This window comes from Crotalus tigris, unplaced genomic scaffold, assembly GCF_016545835.1.
Source record: "Crotalus tigris isolate CLP2741 ecotype Arizona unplaced genomic scaffold, ASM1654583v1 scf7180000019328.220996217465:2438092, whole genome shotgun sequence".
Classification (NCBI taxonomy): domain Eukaryota; kingdom Metazoa; phylum Chordata; class Lepidosauria; order Squamata; family Viperidae; genus Crotalus; species Crotalus tigris.
Genome location: NW_024097488.1, coordinates 717,517 through 736,169, shown reverse-complemented (window position 1 = coordinate 736,169; position 18,653 = coordinate 717,517). Strand labels below are relative to the sequence as shown.

The window sequence follows — 18,653 nt, the reverse complement described above, 5'->3', positions numbered from 1 at the left end:
AAGAAGCCACACAAAAGTTAAAACTAATTTAAATGCAACATGTAAGGAGGGGAGGTCCACCATTTGCAGAGATATTTCTAACCTGAGGTCACTGCACTGATTATCATTGGATTTCCTGACCCTAATTTAGAGTGCCAGTAATTAATTACAAAGCCTTTTATAATGTGGCACCAGAATATATCACAGTCTGTCTTACTAACATGATTATGCCAGTCCTACTTGATCCTAGAATCTTCTTAAGATTTCTTCCCCTCTAGTAGGCTTCTCAGTCATGGTCATCAAATTATGTAACAAGCTCCTGTGCAGATACATATTGTGTAGATCCAAAGCCATTTTGTTACAGCAGACTTGGCCCTTTAAGACTGTAGGTGACTATTTATGTTTCACAAATTATATAGCATATTAATGCTTTTTGTTTTCTGAGGTTTTCGCGGGTATTTGTATGTAGGTCTTTGGTTGTTCGGGTTTTCTCCCGCGTAAAATTGGAAGTGTCTTGGCAACGTTTCGACGAAGTCTCATTCGTCATCTTCAGGCTGGTGTTTTCAGCTTCGTGCTTTGAGCAGCAATGTGTGGTAATATTAATGCTTTTTATACATCCCTGCACTTCCCAGAGTTGATAGATTGGGGTGGCATATATGTATTCAAGATGGACAGTGATTAATATTTATATGTTATTTATATGTAAGGGTGTAGGTTTATACATATGTTGTATATAGCATGTTTTAAACGTGTGTTATGTCTCTGTACACTTTTGAGAGCAAGCAACAAAATTTCATTCTTAATGTGTGCCAATGTGCACATAGTAAAAAATGACAATAAAGGTTATCTATCTATCTATCTATCTATCTATCTATCTATCTATCTATCTATCTAAACTGCTTATAAGAAATAATTAAATAACAAGTTAACATTAATAGAAATTTCTCCAGACATAGGTGTCACATTTTCAGTTTTTTTAAACTTCATGTTTAAATTGCAATTGATTTAAAATTCAATGGAAACATTGAGTATTCAGAAATAATTTCCCTGAAACTTTATGGCCATTTTTTAGAGGCTACTGTGTTGAACACTTCTAACATTCAGCACCATAGAAGAACCAAGTCATAGTACAGTTTTGCCTGCTGGGAAATTTCCATGGGACATTTGTGACAGAAAAAAATAGCTAATGTCTATTATGGAAATGAAAATGAAGATTAAAGAAACTGAAGGAAAAAAGAAGGATATTTGTTACTAAGTCATCAGCTGGCTGTTTTATTGAAGAGCCAGAATATTTACAAAAATAATTTTAATCAAGAACAGTGACTGCACAAATCATAACACCACATGGTATAATCTATCATAACTCTGCTTTTCCCTATTCTAAAAGCAAAGCACACTGAATAACCAATTTGCAATTGTTTGTGGAAGATTTACAACTATAGGAGACTGGCTGTCTACCTTCTGGCTTATTGTATGATAGCTATTACTAATCCAGCAATATTTTAAATATTTCAAGCAATTCATCACTCTCACCTTTGTGATGACCTGATCTCATATAATTTGGGTGCATTTATGACAATCAACTGTCTTATGTATATGTAACTTAGCATTGGGAGGAAGCTGCATTTCTCAAGAATTCTATAAAGCAAACTATTGCAGACTAGAAACTGAACTTTAAAAGTGAAATGAAAAAAAAATAGTTTATTTATTTATACAACTTATACAATAAGCCAGAATGCTTTAATATTCTACTTTAGCATGTTTGAGTAAACTTATCATTTCCATTTAACTTCCGTTAGTTTCAGTGTTATGGCAAGCTAGAAAAGCTATCTTCCAGGATTCTTTTTGTCACCCATTCATAGCTGGAATACTGGATGGTTCCTCTTGTAAACATTCAGTCATAAGTCAAAAGATAAAAAAATGGCATATTTATAATAACACTGTTGTATTTGTAATGACAAACAAACCACAGGCAGAAAGTTTGTTTAGTAACTTCTACCCAAAGGATAAGCCAAGAATGAGCAATGTTGGCATCCCCTGACATACTTGTCTGATCACAAGATTTGCAAATAACCCTTTCAAGTGTTTGTTGCAGGAAATGCTGGTGTGTATATGCATAAAGCAATTCTATTTGCCTTAAAGAAGGTAGAGAAAGGTATATGGCAAGTATACCTCTGTGCCCTCTAGACCCAGGCAGCACCCTGATTTTCTATAGAGATTTTGAACTATAAGCTAATCAACTGCAGCCTTCAAAATAAGATTCTTCTTACACTGATTGCTAAACAAAAGCCAACTAGACTAGAAAGGAAAAGGACAGAAGACTGTAGATTTAGAAAATGTGTGCATATTGGGGAAGGTCAAAGGACTTTTGCAGACTCTCAGTCCTTCTTCCCACTAAAAAGCAACCAGCTTGTATGAAGAACATGTGTATTATCAATGGGTTAGCCAGTAGGCTTTGAACTGTATTCGTCTGACTATCTTCTTTAAACTATCCATTTGATTTGGGGATTGGTGTTTGTTCTAAAATCCAAACTGCCTTGAGGAAGCTGGCTTGTACTGAACAGACCTGTGATCCATCTATCCCAATGTTGTTAAAACAGGTTATATTCATAATCTCAGCATGGTGAATTAACCCAATTGCTTAGTTTTGTAAAATACAAAGAATCGTAAACAAACTGCACTAGGTAGCCACAAACTAATTAATCACATTTCATTCAATCTGTTGTGTATACCCAGACACTAAATAGAAGCAACTCTCCAAGTTTCCAACTGGAACCTTTTCTGGTTTTCCTTGGAGATGCTGAAAGTTGAAATTGGAACCTTTAACGTGCAAAGCAGATGTTCAACATTGAGATAACAGTCTGCGAAGAAGGAAACACGCTTGCCAAGTAAATAGCTTTAGATAAGGAGAAAAGGGTAACTCAGCGGGAGCAGTCAAATGAAGGTGACAAGAGTAAATATTTTGTCAAAATAAGTATCAAATAATGGCTATTGAAGATATACTAAAATGCAGAAGTAATAATTGGTAGAAGATATGTAGATGTATACCTATTGGGAAACTAGAAGTGGTAAGAATGGGAATTCCAGAAGAGCAATATGTGTTTTTCAACACTTGCCCAGGAAACTTGTTGTCTCTGTTTTAAAAAATGGGTAATTGTATCCATTAATATTAAGAATGACATAGAACTTTACTTCTTACATAGCAAAAATACTGGATTGCACTGAAGTTCTGTTTGTCTAGAAGCTGCTAATTATTCCTGCTTTTCCTGAAGACAAAGTAGTTTGAGACAAGCTTTCATGAGCCTTTGTGTTTCTACACACTTCTTTCATTCTCTCTCCAACCTCTCTGGTATAACTTGTTCTTACCCTTGAGTTAAAATAAAAAGTTAATCTTTTAATGAACTTTAAATCCATATGTATTCACTACAGTTAGTCAAAGTAAGTCATAGTGCATCTAACATAAGTTGTCATACTACATCTAACACCTAATAAAATAAGAGAAAGATGATCTCAGTTGTTATGTGTACCAGTAGTTAATGATAAATTAGAGCTCTTAGAGTTAATAAAGTCCTAGAGACAATCATGTAGAGACAGATGAAACCACTCTTAATGAAACAACCTGTATTAACATATACTTCTTTACTCAGCAAATTAAGTAAGAAATAAAGGAGATTAATATTATTGTTGCTATTAGCTTGAATCACTGAAACTCTCAAGTACACATCAGCTTCCTTTGTGCATAAGTAATTAAAAGGATATATGCGTGTTAAATCACAGCAATGCAAAAGCAATAAAAAATAATGAAGGGATGGCCAAAAGAAACTACACTCTTATCAGTTGCATCCTTTAGTTTTAATGTTTCAGTAGTCACTTCCAAACTGGAAATTTTTTATACCTGCAAACTACTTATTCAATCTTGTTTGCCTGTACAATTTTCTATGGTTCATTTTAGACTTATCCTCAGCACTACTAGATAGGCAGCATAGAAGGATGCCATTCATTAAGTGATATTGTGCACCATCACATGAATTTATCCAATATCATTTCTATGCTGGTTTACATGCAGACATACCTTTAGTCCCTCTAACAAAAAAAAAAAAGTCTGTAATAAGGGCCAGTTGGATAATTTCTCATTGCTGATTGAATCCCACCAACCCCAACAGTTTCTATCTGCAGCAATTTTTATAAAAAGGCATAAAACTGAGTACTGACATTAAGATTTTTTTTCCTTTTTATATTTTATATACCTTTATTTATTTCAAGTTTATCTAATTTTTTATATTGTTCCATTGTATCTTGTCCAATTTTTCAATTTTCCCATTTTCTTAAATCTTCATTTTAGGGTTTTATATGATCAATGCAGTGCTTTGTTCAATCTAGTCATTATTTCTGTATTTTCACTTTGCTGACCACAGATCATAAATAAATATAATTGATTTAGTTTTAATGTGTGGAGGTTTTTTTTAGCTACTGGAAGACATTTCCAATTATCTTTGATATCTGCTTGGAATTAGTTAAACTCTATCACACAATGGACATTTGATGTGGGCAATTCCAGAAAACTTGCTAATATGAATTCACATTATTGACCCAGATACTTTTGAGATCTTTGTCTTTCCAGTTTAGCATTGTTTTAGACCAAGGCTCTCTAGTTACTTTGAGGGCAATCTCAATCATTATCATTGCCATACAGTGTAAGTTGGGAGACCTGCAACATCTAGAAAGCAAAAGTTGGTATCCACCTACTTTAGTTTAATCTATAATTATAGTATATCCTATTATTTTCTCTCTGATCTGACATTTTTTGGAATTGCCATATGACATATAAGTTCCAAACTTATAGAACTATATACACTATTCTAAATATAGAGTATATATTTAAATACTTTGCCATTTTAAAATATTACTTTGAATACCTTGAACAGTGCATTTGATGTGTACTTTTTTGCTGTAGAGATGCTTTACTGAACTAATCACCATAATCTTAAAATGTTTTTTCCTGACTACTAACTACATAAAACCCTGTAAATGGGTTGTAAACATAGCTTTATTTTTGCACACTAAATCAGCCCTAAGCCAAGCTTAAAAATTACCCTCCCAACTGAACAAAATATATTATAGATCTGGTTTTATATTCTGCTCTATATTCCAATTTCTACAACAACTTAGGAATTGGCATTGCATCAAGCAACCTGCCTAAAATTTAATATCTACCTGAGGCAGAATTTTCCATTTTTTCCCAGTGATTTTAATGCTATCTGTCAGAATACTTCAATGAATCACTAAGATATTACCTGGAAGAAATGGGATGATTCTCTGTTTGGGATCTTTTTGGCCTCCTTCAACAGGGAATTTATCCAAAAGTTGCATCTGAAAAAGAAATATTTACTATGAACTATAATTTACCATACACTTTCCCAAATCCCAGCTTCAGCATGGCCTCTTTCTTAATTATAACACATTTAGAGTATCAGCTGTAAACAAAACAGATTTTTTTAAAAATGTAACTCATGAAGAGAATCTATGTTCCCAAGAAGCAAGGTGAATTACATCAGAGTTTGCATAGAATTAAAGTCTGGCATTCCAACAATTTCTGTATTGGACATTTTCTACTTTATGGAATAACAATCCAGCTTGGTTCCCCCATAATTTAAGACAGACCACCTACTAGCAAAAACTATGGCCTCAGAACCACCAGAGAATTTCAGTGAAGCATCAAATATAGTTGTTGGCAGACTCCCTTATCCCCCACACAAGACAGTGCTTCTCCATGTATCTTGGAGAGACTTATATGAAGTAGAAAAGTTTCTTAGAGATCTGGAAATACTCACTCACTGGAATTGCTGAACTTTGTTGGAACAAAATGTGTTCTTATAAAGTTGAAGGTTGTATCACCCTTGCTGAAAGACTCTCCCTTTCCTGCTGACCACATACTTTTGCATGCTTAACTCAGTGTGTGGTCAGAGCAAATGACATACAGCACATTCATAATATATAGAACATTTGGCTAAGTTTTTAGTCAGAGGATGGATAAATGTTTAATCTATATACGCTATTATAAGTTAGACAACACCCAAAAGTAAGCAAAAACAACAAAAAACAAAATCTTCTCAAAACAGTAAAATTCAAATGAAAATTTCAGTGATTTGCTTCTTACTGAAGCATCACAATAAACCTAATACTGAAACAACAAAATTGCTAGAAATGTATGCATCTAGTGCAGAGTTCCCCAACCTTGTTGGCTTTGTGGACTGGCAGGGGGAGGGAGAGGATGGTTCCGCATGCATGCAGCTGCATTTGTGCAAGCAGCAGGCACACACCCCTCTTGTGCAAATGGAACGTGTGTGCACGCGCTCACCCACTGTTTGTGTGAGTGGGGATGTGCATGCACACATGCGTGCACACTACTTCTGTGGTCTAGTTCCAAAGGACTTAAGGCTTGGTAGTGGGCTGCAGCCCAGGCTTGGGGACCCCTGATTTACTGCATACATGTATGATCACATTTGTGTACAAAAGAATAGATTTTAAACGGTGGATATATAAGAAAGCCCAGGTGGAAAAATCTAGGAACTGAAATGGGTTTAGGATGCTATGGCCATGTCCATATGAGGTTTCTGAAGCATTTGTAAAGCAGTTCTTCTGAATTCAAATGCAGCAGTATTAACAAGTTGAGCTCAATTATTTTCATTACAGCTATGGTGTACTTGGGTTACGAGGTTTTAGTGAGATGTGAAAAGGTGGGGTGAGATATAAAAATCAACAGCAAAATTAATCTGCATTACAGCCTCTACATGTAGAGCAAAGAATGTATTCATTTTCAAAACGGTTCGTCTATGCCCATACACCAATTGAAAAAAATCAAAGCAGAAATGGTGGAGACATGATTAGAGAAGCTTTACTATGTATCAGTATCTTACATCTTATGCACTTGTACCCGTAATATTATTGATTGCATAACCATAATGTAACCATTAGTCTTAGTTCAGCCAACATGCCAGACAATGATAATGCAAGGTAGCCCATAGCAAGACTTGATTATAAACAACATTTTGATTTATAGCAAGATTTGAGTGATACTTTAAGCTAAGCCCACACTGAGTGAACAAAACATGCTTAACTTGTCTATAGCAACACAACATACTGAATCATAAATTAACTAAATGGGCTAGGTTCACACAACATGCTAAACTACAAAAAAGCTAATTAAGGTTTAAAGTAACTGAGCTTACTATATTGTGTGAATACAGCTGATGGTTTCTGAACTACTGTAGTTAGAGGCACCAGATGAAGCTAGCCCACGGCTTAGTATGTCAATTGAATTAATTTATAGTGGCTTCCAAAAGCAATCCAAATAATGCCCGATTATCTGATTTGAAAGCATTGCTTAATCAAAACTGCAAACTTTCCACACATAAGCACTTATGGGAATTACATGTTATTATCACTGCATGAACACAATAAAAGTCTAATTTGTGTGCAAAGTTAGATGGAAAGGAACCATAAAATTTTGTCTTCAGCGAATCACTCAAAGCTGAAAGAAAGTGGCTTTAATGTGTCCTGGCACAGATGAAGACCTCAAAGAAGAAGCCTGCCAGGATTCACACAGTGGTGTGTTCATATAATATAGTTGACCTAGTAACTATTCAGTAAAAATATGTATTCCCAAATAAAAACAGTGCATGATACTCCAGTCAAATAGAAGAAACCATATTTGGCACCTAGTACTTACCACAAATGTGGCTGCATGACAGAATTGGAAGCTAGTTAAGTACTTTATTTTACTTCCTTTCCTTTTTTCTGTCCTCTCTGGCTCTACCTTGACAAAAGTAGAGTTCCTATAGAAGTCCCATTTTTCTTGCACTATTCTGTGTCTTCAGATTCCAGTAATAAAAAAAGATTTATCCTCTCATTTTACTTGCATAATATAGCTGGCTAGGGAAAGTTAGTTTAGCTCCAGAAAACTACAGAGCTATTTGAGCTAAAACTAACTCCCTTAACTTCAGTAGCCATTGGTCTTAACTCTTCATACAATATTTAGTCTTCCTTCTTGACCTATACATACTATGTATACAACCAATAACTGGAGGTTTGGCTCTAACAAAATTAAAAATAGTTAGTACCTTGGAGAGCTCAGTGCAGGAAGCCACAAGCTTAGAACTTTCATTAGTGGAACTGTTTTCTAGGCCTTGTCTTGGACAATTGAGGGCTTAAGAAGGCTTAGCTCCACCAGGCTTATTGCTGTCTTTAGACTTAAGTCCCTTCTGAATCTCAATTTTGTGCAAGACTGAAAAATTAGAGTTAATCTTCTGAGGTTATCACTTAATTGGAGGGTATCTTTATTTTTAAACCCTAGGCCAGGAAGGCTAAAAAGAAAAGGGTCATAGCTTCCTTTGTGCTAGTGTAACGTGAAATTAATCATTGCTGAGCTCCTGGCTACAGGGACATGACATAATATTTCTTTTCTTTCAATGGATGGAAAATCTTCATATTTCTGTATTTTTATGCTTTGGTTTCCAATAGATCGGGTGTGTCAAACTCACAATGTCACATGATGTGTCATGACGTATCGCAACTTTTTTTCCATTGCCAGCAATGGGGTAGGCACGGTTTCAGCATGATGCATCCAGCCCGCAGGCTGGCAGTTTGACCCCCCTGCTATAGACAGTAAAGACTACCTCAGGTCAATCAGTCCTAAGATTACTTTCTTCAAAAGAAAACAAAGTTATACCTCAGCCCTGAGTTTTGCTGTCACTGCATTTTCATCCAGGAAGATTGACTCTGTGGCAAGAACTGACAGACACATTCCTGGATTCTTAGAAGTAGGTTTGTTTGGCTTACACAAGCCTTTTGTACCACATCAAAGTGGTTATATGGCATTTAAATAAGCCATATTTATCCACAGCATAGATATCCATTTAACAGAGGCAGAAAACTAAAGCTATAGAATCCAGAAATCTTCCGTTAACACAATAAATATGAGTAATGTGGAAGACTGACTGCAGAACCAGTATTTATTTATGTGTATTGACAGTATTGATGTGACTTGTACTCCACTAATTATAGGAGTATGGAGTCACCAAAATTGCTAGCCCACTAAAATCACTTAAAGGACATAGCAATCTTGCAAACTCATACAGATACGGGCAAATATTTATATTTGATATTCAAATAATTTTTGTTGTAGCAGATATCAACTGATATACAGTAGATCAAGTAACAAGGCTAATCTACAGGATCTGATTCAGAATCTGATTTATGATAAATAGTACAAAAGCAGTAAGCAGATCTGCCTAAAATCCATCTGCTGATCAGTGAGCTAGACTTTGTTTAATTCCAACTGCTAAGAATATTTTTTTCTCCAAAGAAGGTTGACATCCTGATCTACAGATTATCACTATATCAAAGGTCTTTCCACACCTTTCTCCAAGGAAGTAGTATTTCAACAGTTTTATTTTAATGAAGTATTAGTTTATCAAAAATGGAAGTTCTGTTTGTTTTTCTGTTATTCTCTGTAATCATTATGGAATTCCCTAAGTGAACCTAATGAAGAGTAAACTGTTAGTACGATATTCACCATTCAACTTGAGCTAGCACAGAAAGGTATTTTTAGGTTTGTGCTCTTGGTAACCTAGTACAGCAAAGTACATTTTACACATTCAAAAGGTAGATAACATTGGCTTTATGAACAGCAGGGTTAATTTTCAATACAGATTCAATTCTCGAATCTTAAGCATAACCTGATATTCAGGTTGAACTTCTTGCTTTTTCTATTTTACTTCTTTGCATCAAAAGAATTATAAATGTCTTGAGGAGACTGGTAGAGCAGAGCCTATTAAGATAATAACTAGTTTTTTCTTCCAGTGTAAATAATGCATGTGGAATCAGACTAGTGAGAAGCAAAGTGTAAATAGCTCTTGTTTTCTTTCCACCAAACAAATATGAGCTTCTTAATCTAATAATCCATTCATGGAATTGTTAACTCTCTGAAAAGCATTATATCCAGCTTTGTCCTGAACTTTTGTTTAAAAATAAAACAAAAATTACCAAGACTTTATTCTACGCACTTTAATATAATCTGTAATTTGTGCATAAAGACTTTCAAAAGCAACCAGTACTTATGCTCTAAAAAAATGTTCACAGGAGCTTCCTGGATATCTTTGGAAAACTCTTCTGGGTTCTGAAACATTAATAAGTTGTGTGACCTGTGTTATCACAGGCATCATAAGCAAAGTGGCATGTCATTATTGTTTGATTGCTCTGCAATGAAATTGCAGCTAGTATCTGAAAAACATAATCAATATCCTGAAAATGCAAGAGCACATGAGCTTGACCATATGGAATGAAACTGTATCCCATAGTGGCTGCAGAAGAGATATAATTTAAAGCCACCTACTGTACCAAGGAATACAGTGACAAATTTTAAAGAAATGGGAAACAAGGTTTCTTTTTCAATTTTTAATTCAAAAAAAGCTTTGAATTATTTGCCAAAATAACCAACGTTCTTTCAAATATACTAATCACCCTTGACTTGGAAATAAGGACTTGTGAGCAAGGTCCAAACAAAGATTTTTCTCACTTGAAGCACAACAACAAATCTGGTCTCTCAGGACGTCTCCTGAGAACCTGGTAGGCAAGGTGAGAGTTTCACCCAACAGAGTTTTTAAACTGCAGCAATTACTATGCTTATTTCTGTAGGATTATTCTGTATGTCAGTTTTGGAACAGGCTTAGTGCATTTGGAAAACACCTCCGTTTCCCAATTCATAGATGAAACAGGGAAGTAATTTTTTTTCTAATGGAACAACATATTATTATTCAACAAAATCATGTTTTAGCCACAATTATAAATTTAGCTGGAAATCTGTCATTAATGGATCACATCAGGTTAGGTGTGCTCAATGGTTTCAGGTGTCACCTGGATGAGAAAATTGGCCTAAGATTGCAGATACCCATCTTGAAATTCCATTCGGTTGTGAAACTCACTAAACAGTCAGAAACACTGATCACATTGTCACAAATTAGCTAAGTACAATTTGCAACCTAGTGTATGCAGTTAGTGGATGATTCAGTGTATCATGCAAATCCAGAAATCTGGTTAGAGTAAATATCCAGAGTACATATGTGAATCATGAAAATGAAGCCATTCTTTGTCTAACTTTCCTGTGAAGAGAAAAGGGGAAGAAGAAAAAGAACTATAACTCTTTTTCTGGAACTATATCAAATTCCCCAAAGGGCCTTCTCTAATTCTGTGTATTTCTTAAGGAAAAGCAGCTCTAACATGTTGCAATACTTGGATCTTAATTTACTCAGATGTTAATCTCTCTGACTTTAAGGGAGTTTAAGTAACTGTGCACAAGACTGCAGCTTTAAACTAAGACAGAAAAAGAAGAGAAGGAAATTGGAAACAGGATGTCTGCCTTCTCCAAAAACAAAAACAGTTAGGAAAGCATGACACTGAAGGTGGATATATCACTTCAGAAAAGTTTAATGAATTGGACTGGAAGCTCAACTATTCTAAGCCTATTATTATATGTCAAAGGACAAATTATAGTTAGGTAACAAGATAAACACAATTGAGAAAACATACCAATTTATTTTCAGCCAAATGCAGGAAATGGTCTTGAAATCCTCTCTCATCACCCTAAAAACACAACTACTTCTGACTACTGTTCGGATAGCAATGAATAAACTATTTGCTTTGAACTTTAGAAGACAATTAGCTGTTTTTCTAATAATACATCAGGACGACTCAATAAGTCCACCCATGCTCAACATTATACAGTATTTAAAATGAAATAATCATTTTCAGCTATTAAATTTGCCTACATTTAAGTAATCTATAAACAAATAATCTATAAAATAACCTAAATAAACAAAATCTCTGTTTCAGTGTTTCTCAGATATCCTGCAATTGTAGATCACTAAAGTTTGAAAAATGCAGATAGTAGCTCCTTCTACACTTTCATCTTTAAAACCAAAGAAGTTCACATGTTAAAAAATTATTATAATTGCATTTCTGCATTTCCCCCATTCTCTCTGTTTCTACTTGCCTTGTTAGGTTTTTATTTTCCATTGAATTATTTTGCACATATTCCAATCAGCAGCAATCTTTAGCACAAATTTGCAGATTAAGAATTGATTTTCAGTGGAAATATCTGACTATTAAAGACTTAGGGGTAAATAGATCTCCAGCTCAATGAAACCCCATTTTTAGAAATTCATCTTCCTACTGAATTTCCTATTTGTACTTTTGGGAATGCTTGTGTGAGGTCCATATAGAACAGCACATGCAGCTTTAGTTGATAACTGCATCTGATGTCTTTTCACTATTGTATTTACCATTTTCTGAATGTATTCATGTTGCTGCTATATTATTACATATATACTCAGTGAGCCAGTTTTCAGCCATTGATCTAATTTTACAAATTGAGTGACTGCCCATTCCCACAGGGGAGGCAGAGATCAGGTGATGAACAGGCTCTTACCATGTGACTACAATGTGCTGAGCAATGCACAGGCTGACAGGGCAAATAGGCTGATGGACATAAGAAGGTTGTAATAAAGCATCTAATGCTGAGATCCCAAACTCCCCGGTCTGTGGACCAGTACCAGTCCATGGCATGCCAGCAACCGGTCCCCACAAACAAGGAAGGCCCCATCTGTGGGATGCAGGCAGCACACAAAACCACTCACCCTCTGGTCTACAGAAAAACCTTTCTCCACATAACCGGTCCCTGGTGCCCAAAAGGTTGGGGACCTCTGATGTAATGTACTATTAACAGATTATTAGGGGACTGGAGGCCAAAACATATAAAGAACAGTTGGCTATGTCTAGTTTAATGAAGAGAGGGACTAGGGATGACATGATAGCAGTGTTCCAATATCTCAGGGGTTGCCACAAAGAAGAGGGAGTCAAGCTATTCTCCAAAGCATCTGAAGGCAGGACAAGAAGCAATGGATGGAAACTAATCAAAGAGAGAAGCAACCTAGAACTAAGGAGAAATTTCCTGACAGTTAGAACAATTAATCAGTGGAACAACCTGCCTCCAGAAGTTGTGACTGCTCCAACACTCGAAGTTTTTAAGATGAGATTGGACAACCATTTGTCTGAAATGGTGTGGGGTTTCCTGCCTGAGCAGGGGGTTGGACTAGAAGACCTTAAAGCTCCCTCTTATTGTTATTGTTATAACAACCTGCAGACCTTTTCTCAGAATCAGTAATCTGGTGGAAAAGAGTCTTCCAATTAACCTAGTATATCAAATATTCCAAAGCAGTTTTGGGCTTTAGTTGACTGATTGGTTCCTATGGGACGAGATTCCGATCACGTGGCCTTTCAGATGATGCTAAACCTCAATTCTCCATAGCCCACTCAAGACTGCCCAAAGTGAAACATGCTGAGAGCTATCTTTAAATTCCTATTTAAATATGGTGATCATAATCAGACCTTTTGTAATATCTTTGTCTTCTTTTAAAAGACCATTGAGCTTTATGGGAAGCAATAAAAAGGTCAGAGTCTCATATCTTTATCCTTTATCCTGTATGACTAAGAGAAAAACACACTGAACCACATATTAAACACAGAATTTTCAGAGCACAAGTCATTAACTAAGCAACTACATTTTAGCTTAACATATTGTCAATCTTCACACTTGTGCTTGGCATAAATCACTGATCTGATACTTATTTCTTAGTTCAACATTTAGCTTAACTTGGCAGTGAATTCATATATTGCAATCAACAGTGAAGTTTCACACACAACAATTGACTGCCTGTTGTAATGCAAAGGGTCAAAGATTTACATATATTCTCAGTGATTACCAAAACTATAGGGTTCTTCCTCCAAACCTCCTAATTAAAAATAATGCTTGCAGGTTGCTTATTAGACTTTGGTAATTGCTGTCTGTTTACAGAAGAAACCTGAAACAGCTGGTCCCCTGCCTTGCTAATGTCAGCCCTTTCACATGTTGTATACATTCAGCCAACAGGTTAAACTGAAAGTGAACGGCTTTCTTGAGCATAAGCTTCACTAAGAGTTACTAAAATCTCAACAATTCAACCAGCTGATTTTGGAAAAAAAGTATAACTAAGCCTTTTATTATTTCAGTGAAATTTTAGAGCTAAATGTTTCAATTAAATATTATCAAACCATTAAAACAGTATTGTAAACACAAACATTCATGAAAACATTGTATATATGGGAAAAGAAAGAAAACATAAGTTTTGAAATCTTTTTCTGGTGGCTATTGAAATACAGAGCTGTTTTATTCTATACTTTAATCTTTCTCTGATGTGAACTGGAAAGACAGGAAGCAGAGAGAGGGAATCTTTAACAAGTCTCCTTGGACTGGAGCCTTGGAAATGAGCACTGATGCAGAAAGCCAAATATGACAGGAAAAGGAAATGGTTTGTTAGACTTCGATTGTGTTTGGACCTCAATCTTCTCCAGAATGATCTATGGCCAAAATGATCCTTCAGATCTTCCAATTATGCATCCACTGACTCTGTAATTGCTGATGACATACTCTTCTTCTCTTTCCTTCTACTTTTCCCAACATTATAGACTTGCTCAGAAAGCTAGATATTTGCACAATGTGTCCAAAATATGGTAATTTGAACCTGGTCATTTGTGCCTCATGCAAGGACAGCAATAATTCCCCATCTTTATTTGGAATTCAAGAATGACTCCAGAAAACCATGTGTGTCCTCGGTTATTAATACCTTTATAAATAACTAACGAGCCTCATGGATGAAATGCTGACTTTCCATTCCATACAGCAGCGGCTCCCAACCTTTTCTATACCCACACCCCTAGAATGCTTCTGATATATTCTTGCACCCCTTACAAAATTTCAAAATAACGGCAACAAATTATGCATATACACTATAATTTTGAAAACCCAAGTTTTTATACCCCCTGGAATATTGTCTTGCACCTCCAGGAGGTGCAAACACCCCCGGTTGGGAACCCCTGCCATACAGAGACAGAATATTAGGTTGATAGGGTAGATTTTTGGCACACTAAGTGATATTCCCATGCTATCTCATAGGAGGCCTTCTATGAAGAGAAATAATTTGATCTCTCTTGTGAGAAATAGAGACACTGCTCAATCATTTCACATTTCTTTATATGGGGAACCAGTTGTGGGCAATGACTCATCACTACAAAGAAAAAGCTTCACAATAACTATTATGAAAGGCTTATAGAAACCAACCCAATCTGCATAGCAATCTCCTATAACGCATATGTCATAGTAACTTATCTATAGTTTATTTAAACATGGCTTATACAATTAATATATTTTTAAGTATTCACAATGAATCACAAATTGACCACATGAGCTAAGTACATAAAGTACACAAAACTAAAATGTGGTTGAATAATTTGCACTTGAGCGTATCATGCAAATATCTGCCAAGCAATGCAATTTAAGCAGCTTTCACAGATTTGTTCCATGGTGTGAAGCAGCCCCGAGACATCATGGATCACTTAATGTTCTCCTTCCTAATACATCTTTTCATTTATGATTGGACATCTGGTGCTAACTATATTTTGCAGCAGTGTTAAAATTATGCCCAATCCTGATTAATATAGCTCAGGGGTCTACAACCTTGACAACTTTAAGATTTGTGGACTTCAGCTCCCAGAATTCCTGGCTGAAGTTGTCAAGGTTGCAGACCCCTTGTATAGCCAAACATACTTCAATGAACTTTAACCACATTTGAAAAAAATGTATCTGATTCATGCACTGTGCTAAAGATAGCATTTTCTATTTGGCCTAGTGTGCCAAGTAAATTCAGCCATTATTACAGGACACCCCCCCCCCCGTGTTATTACAAACCATGATTTGATTTAATGAGATGTGTGAAAACAATTTTGGGTTAATCAACAAACCACAATTAACAATGACTTAGCACAGTGTATCACCCAGATCTATAATTTGCTAATTTAAATGCCACAACAGTTGTTCAGTGATTTATTAAATGTATGTTTTTCCCAAATAATTGCTTTTCTTTTTTAATCTTCTAATGGTAGCTAAACCTGTTCCATGGGATATTTGGATCAGTTTCTACCTCTGTCTTTCCAGCTACCTGTTACAATTTAAATTCTTTTGTATTGCGAAACAAGACACTGTTCTGACATGATAAACAGATTCTTCAGGCACATTTCGCTAACAGAACAACAGAATGCAGCTGTCCGTCCATCACATGATGGACACACTTGTCCTAAGGAGTTTTTCCCCTGATTGCTCCAGTATGATAAAGTGCAACTCAACTTTGAATTCATCTTGCCCCACCCACCCTTTTCTCTTTCCTATCACCATTTCTTCTGCATCTCATGGAAGGAAAGAGGAAGTGAGGAAGGAAAGAAAAATCTTGGAAACCAAAACTGCTGTTCTCATGTTGCTCTCCTGAATATAAGCTCCTAGCCAGTTTTCATAAGGGCTTGAAACAGGAAACTAATCCAAAAATATTATGGATGTAAAAAAAAAGCCTTGCCGAAAACTTATCAGAATTAAATTGGAAATCTATCAGAGTCACAAGGGAAGAAGGGAAATAACTTTTTCCCTACCCCATATATGGTGGCTTTGATCCAGACAAAGTCCCTGCAATCCTACTGGCTAAATACTGCAAATGTACCTGGGATGTCAGCCAAAAAAATAACAAAACTGTAAAGTTACAGAGAACAGTACTGTAGTTTTGCCAAGTCCTCTGGCACCTGTGGATTGTGGGAATATGATTCTTGTGGCTTAATACAATATGACCTGAGATAGATTTATGGCAGTTCAGGAAAATAATATTAATTTTATTTTATTAAAAGAAAGAAATCTCAAAGGAGATTACAAGAATAATGGATTTTGAAGATCCAACTCAGTATCCTAAAGAAAACTGTGTAATTTCTTTCATAAATGGAAATTCAATCTAGGAATTATATTCGATATATTTAACACCTAGGTATCTCTATCCTCCAAGCCTTCATTTGTGCTGATTAAAGAAAACAACAGCTGCTAGGCAGAGAAAAACTAGCTCAGCAGTCCTGGATCAAATGGAATGATTAACAGCTCCGGTTTCTTTTTGGAATATTGTGGCTTCTAAGAGACCTGATTCAAGCACACAAGGCAGTTGTGAAATTGTGGGAGGAGAAAAAGTCTCAGCAGCAGCTTTGCCAGAAGAAGGAATTTTCAGAATTTGTAAAGATGAAGATTTTTATTCACCTTCCTCTCTGCCATGGAATGTTGCTCATTTTATTCACCCTGTGCTAATTAACACATTTCTCATGGAAAGATCTAATTTGGCAGTTTTTAGCATGAATACATGATCCAGATATGCAACAATATAGAATGTGAAAACAGGCATTTATTTTGTCTCTCCTTTTTCATCCTTTCTTTAATCATTCTATTCCACCATTTCTTTGATATTAGTGTAACTCTTGTACCGCAGCGAGTTGTCCCATAGCAAGTGGGCCATGGCTAGTTGGCTGCAGCAAGTTGGCTGCGGTGAATTGCCCATGGTGAATTGTCATAGACCCCCTTGGTACACCATATTACACTTCGACTCCATGAGTTACACTGATTTGCAGCTACAATTCAATTTCTAGTTGTCATCTATAACAGAGGTCACCAATCTTTTCATGCTGGTGGCCCCGAGGGAAAGGGAGCAGCTGGGAAATTTGCGTATTGCGCACGAACAGGACCGTGCATGAATGGGGTCACACACACTCGCATGGGGCTAGCAACCTATTTGTGCATTCGTGCAGGTGTTAGCTGCTGCTAACCCTCGTGCACATGTGCAAACGGGTCGTGCAACTTGCACGGGGCTAGCAGCCCTGTTTGCACAGGTGCACAGTCCCTATCAACCGCATGCATGTGCAAACAAGCTGCGCAATCCCCGCATGCACTCTTGGCTATTTGCATAGGCGCTAGCCACCGCCGCTAACACCCACATGCATGCACAAATGGGCCGCACAACCTGCACAGCACTAGCGGCCATTTGCACAGGTTTACAGGCCCTAGCAACTGCATGCATGCACAAACAGGCTACACAATCCCCACATGCACTCTCAGCTCTATCTGCACAGGTGCTAGCCGCCACGTGCAAGTGCAGATGGGTCTGCAGATGGTAGCGCAAGTAGGGGTGAATGCATGCACACACATCCTGTGGCCCATTGGCCAGTAGGCCAAGCCCTGGTAGTGGGCCGTGGCCCATAGGTTAGGGACCCCTAGACTAGAAGACCTCCAAGGTCCCTTCCAACTCTGTTACTCTGAATTTCAAGGCAGATTTTGGTACAACACTGATTGACTCATATGGGTCTACCACTTCTGCCTTGCTCCTGAATATATAAATGTATTGAAAAATATTTTCTTTGATATACATTAAATCAGAAATCATGATTTATAAAAAAAAAATTAAACTGACCCCATTATTGCTTGGTATACAACTTAGATGATGTTCTTCCTTTAAAATATTGTGGACACATGACCATGACATAGTTATAAAAGCACTTGCGATGAGGCAAGCTTTTGATGACAAACAAATGGAATGAGGAAGTATGTCTATGCAGATATTTGGAAAAAATTACAGCTGCTTCTCCCCAGTTCTATTTTTCTCATTTGACCTGACTATTTCCACAGTTTGGGTTAAACATCCAAAGACATTGGCATTTTTGATGCTGTAGTC

At 36.4% G+C, this 18,653-nt stretch overlaps 1 protein-coding gene across 6 annotated transcripts in view; it reads right to left on the bottom strand.

The window, feature by feature from the left end:
• Positions 1 to 18,653, bottom strand: part of SH3PXD2A (SH3 and PX domains 2A) — a 276,364-nt gene that overhangs the window by 207,590 nt on the left and 50,121 nt on the right. For all 6 annotated transcript variants that reach the window (XM_039361669.1, XM_039361666.1, XM_039361667.1 and 3 more), the window contains one exon: positions 5,274 to 5,349. In XM_039361669.1, coding sequence (XP_039217603.1) covers positions 5,274 to 5,349 — 76 coding nt within the window. The remainder of the gene's footprint in view (positions 1 to 5,273; positions 5,350 to 18,653) is intronic.